The following is a 7,472-nucleotide window of genomic DNA, read 5'->3' on the forward strand; positions in this document are numbered from 1 at the left end:
CCATGTTGACTATCTCCCAACAAATTATGTTCATCTATGTGTCTGAACATTTTGTTCTTTACGATAGTTTCAACCAGTTTGCCCGGTACTGAAGTGAGGCTTACTGGTCTGTAGTTGCCAGGGTCACCTCTGGAGCCCTTTTTAAAAATTGGCATCACATTAGCTATCCTTCAGTCATTTGGTACAGAAGCTGATTTAAATGATAGGTTACAGATGACAGTTAGTAGTCCTGCAATTTCACATTTGAGTTCCTTCAGAACTCTCGGGTGAATACCATCAGATCCTGGAGATTTATCACTGTTTAGTTTCTCAATTTTTTCCAAAATCTCCTCTAATGACACCTCAATTTCCTCACTAGAATTTAACTTCCACTTTTTAAAGGATGCCTTTTTGCCTCGCACTGCTTCTTTTACTTTGTTGTTTAACCACCGTGGCAATTTTTTGATTCTCTTATTATGTTTTTTAAATTGGGGTATACATTTAAGTTGTCACCCATCCTGGTGGGGTGGGGGTGAGGGTGACAGACAGGCTCCACCCCAGTGCGTTCTTTTTGCTTTATTACACCCCAGTGTGTTCTTTTTGCTTTATTAAAGTCTCTCCTATCACTGCCATTTCCTGCCCAGACTCCCTGATTCATAGATCTGTCAACTGTAAGGCCAGGAGGTACCATTGCGACCATGCAGTCTGACCTCTTGCATAACCTGGGCCAGAGAACCTCACCCAGCAATTCCCACATCAAGTCCGTATCTGGTGGTTGAGCTAGACTGGCTCTTCCCACCGGCCTCGGGGGTGGGAATCTGCACTGTCCTATGTGGAGGTGAAAAGTCCCATCTGAGCCACGGCTGAGGCTCCTGGCATGTTGCCTTGGCCTGGCATCACCAAAGTTCTGTCCCCACACCTGCCAAGTCATGCTGCAGCAGTCAGTGCTCTGGTAGCACGGAAGCTTCTAGACGGCACTTTGCTCCTCCTGCCCATTGATGGTGACACTGGCCTCGGTCATGGAACATGGCAGCTGCTCGGTGCCGAAGGGGCGCCAGCAGCGCTGGGCCATGGCGTTGCCCACTTGTGGACTGTAGACGGTAGAGGTGAGCTCCTGGCTGGGCAGGGCAGTGCCTGCATGCAGCGCCCTCCACCTGGTGATGGGGGACACAGTCACTCTCACATGGGCAGCCAGGGTGCAAAAGGCCCAGGCCAGAAACTAAGGATCTCCCTAGAGCCCAGCCCCAGCAACTAACGCCACTAAGAGCATCTCACTGGCAGAGGGTGTGCCAATACCCAAGCTGCCTGTATGGCATGGGCACGGCTTGGCATCAGGGCTCAGGCAACACAGCAGGAAGACGAGTGTCCAAGAATGGGGTGGCGACAGTGCATGGGCAGAGAAGGGGTCTGGTTGGGAGGGGAAGGATCTCACCAGCCTGGGAGCAGGGGAAGGTCAGATTTTTTTGCTTGACACAAGAAGCGGTGCTGCCCCTTGCACCCAAGGTTATACTCCTGGCCCTTTGTGGCACCAATGGGCCCATGGGGGAGCATGGGGGGAGTTAACAGCCATTCCTACTCCAGCCGGTCCTGGCAAGCAAGCTTTCTATGCAGGAGGGGGCTGTTATGCAGGGTACCGACAACAGGGAGAAGCACAGCAGGCAGCAGACCCTGGCATGAGGGACCCCAATTGCCTGGTTAGAAGGGGCTGGGAGCTATAGTGGGACGTGCAATCCTGGCTGAACTCTGCCCAGGAGCTGGGTTCACCCCCAATCCCAACATTTGCTCCAGCTGGACATGTGAGGCTCATGAAATGGGAGCCCATGGACCAGCAGGGCTCTGTGGGATGAAACCCAAATCCCCATTACCCCAATCCCTCAGGCAGGGGCGACTCTAGACATTTCGCCGCCCTAAGCACAGCGGCATGCCGTGGGGGGCACTCTGCCGGTCGCCAGTCCCACGGCTCCGGTAGACCTCCCACGGGACCAGCGGACACTCCACAGACATGCCGCCGAAGGCTGCCTGCCTGCCGCCCTCCTAGCAACCGGCAGAGTGCCCCCCGCGGCATGCCGCCCGAAACAGGCGCTTGGCGTGCTGGGGCCTGGAGCCGCCCCTGCCCTCAGGTACCATGAGGGCAGAGCAATCCCCTGGGCTCGGGTCCCTGTCCAGACCCTGAGCTCTGGCTGCTGGCTCTGCTGAGATGTGGCAGCTAGCAGGAGCTGCCCAGGTGCAGCCTCATGTGCCAAGTGTGAAAGGACAGAGCAGGCTGGCACTAGACGTGCCTGGGGAGCAGAGAGGGCAGGGGAGATTGAGGTTACTATGCAGCTAGCGCCACATACACCCGCTTTGCAAACCCACCCACAATGGAGTCCTGCCCCAGCCAGGGTGCAGGCAGGGAAGGGACAGACTGTGGGGGAGATGGCAGAAGCAGGTGAACTGTGACCTCACCAATGGCTGGGCATGGGGGTGCAGGCCAAGGAAGGCACTGGGGAGACACTGAGCTGGAGGTACTGGTGGCTTGGGCCAGGAGAGGCAGCAAGTGTGTGGGGGTGTCATTCCAGGGATGGTGGAGTGGTGGAGCTGGGCACTATCTGTAGAGAAAGGCGGATTTGGGGCAGAAGGGAGGGGTGGATGGAGGAGCAGAGAGGGGGACTCTGATGGGGGAAGAACTGGGCAGAGGAATCAGAGTCAATGGGGGAGCAGAACCCATGAGGACTGGGGAGTTTGGGGGCAGGTCAGCAAGGGGACGGGACAGATCTCAGGGTCTTCCATAGGCTGCTGACACAGGGGAGGGCAAAAGGAGGCCTGGGATCAGAGGTGGATAAGGAACTGGTTAAAGGGGAGACTCCAGCGGGTCGTATTGAAGGGTGAACTGTCAGGCTGGAAGGAGGTCACTAGTGGAGTCCCTCAAAGATCGGTTTTGGGACCGATCTTATTTAACCTTTTTATTACTGACCTTGGCACAAAGAGCGGGAATGTGCTAATAAAGTTTGCGGATGACACAAAGCTGGGGGGTATTGCTAACACGGAGAAGGACAGGGATACTATTCAGGAAGATCTGGACCACCTTGTAAACTGGAGTAATAGTAATAGGATGAAATACAATAGTGAAAAGTGCAAGGTCATGCACTTAGGAATTAATAATAAGAATTTTAGTAATACGTTGGGGACGCATCAGTTGGAAGCGACAGAGGAGGAGAAAGACCTTGCGGTATTGGTTGATAGCAGGATGACTATGAGCCGCCAATGTGATACGGCTGTTAAAAAAGCAAATGCGATTTTAGGATGCATCAGGCGAGGTATTTCCAGCAAGGATAAGGAGGTGTTAGTACCGTTATATAAGGCGCTGGTGAGACCCCATCTGGAATATTGTGTGCAGTTCTGGTGTCCCATGTTCAAGAAGGATGAATTCAAACTGGAACAGGTCCAGAGACGGGCTACTAGGATGATCCGAGGAATGGAAAACCTGCCTTATGAAAGGAGACTCAAAGAGCTTGGATTGTTTAGCCTGGCCAAAAGAAGGCTGCGGGGGGATATGCTTGCTCTATATAAATATATCAGGGGGGTTAACGTTAGGGAGGGAGAGGAATTATTTAAGTTTAGTACTAATGTAGGCACGAAGACGAATGGGTACAAACTGGATATTAGGAAGTTTAGACTTGAAATTAGACGAAGGTTTCTAACCATTAGGGGAGTGAAGTTCTGGAATAGCCTTCCGAGGGAACTAGTGGGGGCAAAAGACTTATCTGGCTTTAAGACTAAGCTTGATAAGTATATGGAGGGGATGTTATGATAGGATAGTTTAATTTGGGCAATTGATCTTGGATTATCACCAGATAGGTCTGCTCAATGGTCTGCGGGGAGATGTTGGATGGGATGGGAACTGATTTACTGCAGAGAATTCCTTCTTGGGTGCTGGCTGGTGAGTCTTGCCCACATGCTCAGGGTTTAGCTGATCGCCATATTTGGGGTCGGGAGGGAATTTTCCTCCAGGGCAGATTGGCAGGGGCCCTGGAGGTTTTTTGCCTTCCCCTGCAGCATGGGGCATGGGTCGCTTGCTGGTGGATTCTCTGCAGCTTGAGGTCTTCAAACCAATTTTGAGGATTTCAATAACTCAGTCCTGGGTTAGGGGTTGTTATAAAAGTGGATGGGTAGGGTTCTGTGGCCTGCCTTGTGCAGGAGGTCAGACTAGATGATCATGTTGGTCCCTTCTGACCTATGAGTCTATGAGTCTATGAGGCCAGGGGCAGCTCCCAGACAAGGGCAACTCTCCAGACTTGGGGGACTGGAGTGAAACTTCAAAAGCCCTGAGTGAGGGATGGACCTGACCCCCCGGGCTCACCGCCCAGCCTTGGAACAAGGCCCGACCTCTGCGCTCATTGCCCACACTGGGAGTGGGGCCTGATCTTGGGCTCACTCACCAGGATGCACTCACACCCAGGGATGACGAGGGGGGGGAAGCTGGTACAAATTACCGAGGCCTGGTGGTCCGGAAGGGGGCCTGGGGCCCAGCTTCCCCCCCCCACCCCCCGTTGGCCCTGTTTAGCTGATCTGCCCCCAAAAATTTTTTCACTGGGGCCCGAACCCACTCTCGGTGTCCCTGCTCACACCTGGAGTGGGAGCTGGGCTTTGGCCAGATGTGAGGACTAGAACAGGAGGTAGAGGGCAGCAGGGGTGCATACTAAGGAGCTGCCTGGCTTTTGATCATCCCCAGCAAAGATCCAGGAATCACAGCAGCTTCCTGAGGGGAGTGAATACAGGCTGTCCCTCCAGGAATCTGGATTGCAGGGATGTAGGTTCTGTGCCTGACTTGGCCAGTAACACAGGGCTGGGCTCACCCCACCCACAGAGCACCTTCAAGGCCAGGCACAGGACACAGACCCCTATCTCTGCACTAGGGTGGGGCAAAGATGGATTGGGGGGGTTGCCCAGGAAGGGGGGCTGGAGACAGGGGTTAAATCATAGAATATCAGGGTTGGAAGGGACCTCAGGAAGTCATTTAGTCCAACACCCTGCTCAAAACAGGGCCAATCTCCAGGCAAATTTTTGCCCCAGATCCCTAACTGGCCCCCTCAAGAATTGAGCTCACAACCATGGGTAAACCACTGAGCTATCCCTCCCCCAGGAGAAGTAGGTGGGGAGAGACATCAATTCCTGCCCCAGCCTGTAGGGAGGCCTGACAGACCATGAGCACACTTGCAGCAGCATCTCCCCCGCACCCTGGTCTCCTGATTAAGCCCCGTCTCCAGCAGCCTGTGCCCTGCCCGCACCTAGAGTGGGCCATCCGCTCGCGGAAGAACTCGGTGCAGAAGAGGACAAGGACGGGGCTGACGCAGCTATGGGCATAGCTGAGGCAGATGGTGAGCTGGTTCAGGTAGAAGGAGGCAGCGGAGGGGGTGGCCGTCAGGTTGATCAGCTGCACCACGTGGAAGGGTGTCCAGCAGATGAGGAAGGCAGTGATGATGGTGAGCACCATGTGGGTGACTCGCCGGCTGCGGGCCGAGCAGCGTCGCTGTGCCCGGTGCATGGTCCGGAACAGGTGGTGCAGAGTGAGGGAGTACAGCACTGTGATCACCAGCAACAGCAGGAGGAAGGCCGCCAGTGACTGGTAGAGCGTGTACCAGTACAGGCTACTGGGGCCTGGCAGATCCATGAGGCACAGCTCCGTCTGGTTGTCCCGCTGCACCCGGGCGTACAGTATGGCTGGCGTGGCCATCACCAGGCTGCTGGCCCACACGCCGGCATTGATCAGGGATGTGCAGTGCAGCATCCGCTTCTGGCCCACTGTGGACGAGTATACCACTGCCACGTACCTGGGGAGAGAGTGGCCATCGGGAGGGGCATGGGGCAGGATGCAGGGGTGAGGCAGGGAGATCTAGGGGTGACAATGGGGCTGGGGAGGAGACAGCTGTTGAGCCCCTTGTTTCAAAGAGGGGACAGAGTTCCCAGCTGCCCGAGCTTGGAGAGGCCAAGAAACAATGACTCAAGCGCTGATGCAGGGGGTTCCTACCCACAGGCCCTGAGCAGGGTGTGCGGACCCCCCACACCAGCTCAACACTTTCTGAGAGGGCTGGGCAGGGGGGCTTGCTGGGGCTCAACTTCACCCCTTTCTGCCCTGCCACACCCCCACCTCCACCGGAGCCCTGCAGCCCCCATCCTTGTTTCAACCCTGCCCCACCCCCAGCTCCACTTGTGCCCTGCGATGCCCCCTCCAGTTCCAGCCCTGCCACCCCTAGTTCTTTCTCTATCCTGAAGCCCTCCCACTATTCTAGCCCTGTTCGACTCACCTCCAGTATTCCAGCTCTGCAGCCATTCGGGCCCTGTCTGAGTTCAGCCTTTGGGGGCTTGTCCACGCCCAGGGTTGACCCAACCCCACAGGCTACGGCCTGTGCCATGGCTGCCAACACTGCAGCTGTGAGAGCGAGACTAGCTGCCCAGAAGTAAAGTGACCATATTTTCCCAAAGGGAAAACAGGACACCCCATGGGGCCAGGGCTGTGCTGCAGAGCGTGCCCTGCTGGGTACCTGTCCACGCAGAGCACGGTGACGATGGCCACACTGGTGAACTGGTTGTTGAGGTCGAGGGTGGTGACAGCACGGCACAGAAAGTCCCCGAATATCCAGCCGTGCTCCTGGACAAGCTGGTGGATGATGAAGGGCATCCCCACTAGGAAGAGCAGGTCAGCCACGGCCAAGTTCAGGATGTAGATGTCCGACACCAGCTTGTGCTTGCAGCTCAGCATGATGGAGATCACCAGCCCGTTGGCCAGGATGCCGCAGCCACAGATGAGGGCGTACACCACAGGCAGCACCAGTGACAGGGCCGGCTCCAGAAGGCTACCCCAAGCTGCAGGCCCCTCGGTGTCCAGGGGTAGGGAGCCCAGCAGCTCCAGCTCACATGGCATCAGGGAGAGGTTGGGAGGCCCAGCATGCAGAGCGCCAGAGAAGATGTTCAGGCCCAGGGTGAAGTCACTGCTCCTGTCCAGCAGAGCAGCCACACCTGGCCCCAGGTGTGAGGTGTTGGCATGCTGCTCCTGAGGCTGCCCCGAGTACTGTGCCATGGCCACGGCTGGGGCCGGGGGCACCCAGTCTGGGTCAGAGGGTGTCCAGGAATGGACCCAGAATGTACCAGCCCCCTTCTCCTGCCAGCACTGGGGGCCACGCTGCTGGACCAGCAGGGGGCCCTTGGGAATGGGGGTGGCCCCTAGAGGGGGAAGCCTCAGCTAGCGTCCCCACGAGGGCTCCCCGGCTAGCTGCTGCCCGCTCCCCCGGCTGTCCCCAGGCGGAGAGGGGAGCGCGCCCCCGTCACCCCCAGCCTTTAAAGGCACCGGGGGGACCCCAGCCCCGCTGAGTGCCGGATCCAGCCCACGGGAGCTGCGCGGCCAGACGACGCCCAGCAGGGCACCTTCCCGGGGGCGCTGTGCTGCGCTGATGGGCCCGATCCCCGCGGATCCGGAGCCACTTGCTCCTGCCCGGGAGCCGCCCGGCCACTCATCG

General features: G+C 57.0%; 1 protein-coding gene across 1 annotated transcript; it reads right to left on the reverse strand.

The window, feature by feature from the left end:
• Positions 1-946: 946 nt before the first annotated feature.
• On the reverse strand, positions 947-7,036 carry LOC127043566 (melanin-concentrating hormone receptor 2-like). Its single transcript, XM_050937516.1, has 3 exons — positions 6,501-7,036; positions 5,247-5,789; positions 947-1,157 (listed from the first exon to the last, which is right to left on the reverse strand). The coding sequence occupies exons 1-3, from the start codon at positions 7,034-7,036 to the stop codon at positions 947-949; spliced, it is 1,290 nt and encodes a 429-aa protein (XP_050793473.1).
• Between the last annotated feature and the right edge of the window lie 436 nt (positions 7,037-7,472).

The sequence above is a fragment of the Gopherus flavomarginatus genome, chromosome 2 (genome assembly GCF_025201925.1).
Source record: "Gopherus flavomarginatus isolate rGopFla2 chromosome 2, rGopFla2.mat.asm, whole genome shotgun sequence".
Taxonomy (NCBI): Eukaryota; Metazoa; Chordata; order Testudines; family Testudinidae; genus Gopherus; species Gopherus flavomarginatus.

Excerpts from the sequence above, each read along its gene's own strand:
- LOC127043566 (XM_050937516.1), bottom strand. The coding sequence starts at position 7,036 with ATGGCACAGTACTCGGGGCAGCCTCAGGAGCAGCATGCCAACACCTCA. Across the intron at positions 5,790-6,500 it reads ACCGTGCTCTGCGTGGACAG|GTACGTGGCAGTGGTATACT; the intron begins GTACCCAGCAGG and ends CTCTCTCCCCAG. Across the intron at positions 1,158-5,246 it reads GAGCGGATGGCCCACTCTAG|AGTGACTGTGTCCCCCATCA; the intron begins GTGCGGGCAGGG and ends TGCCCATGTGAG.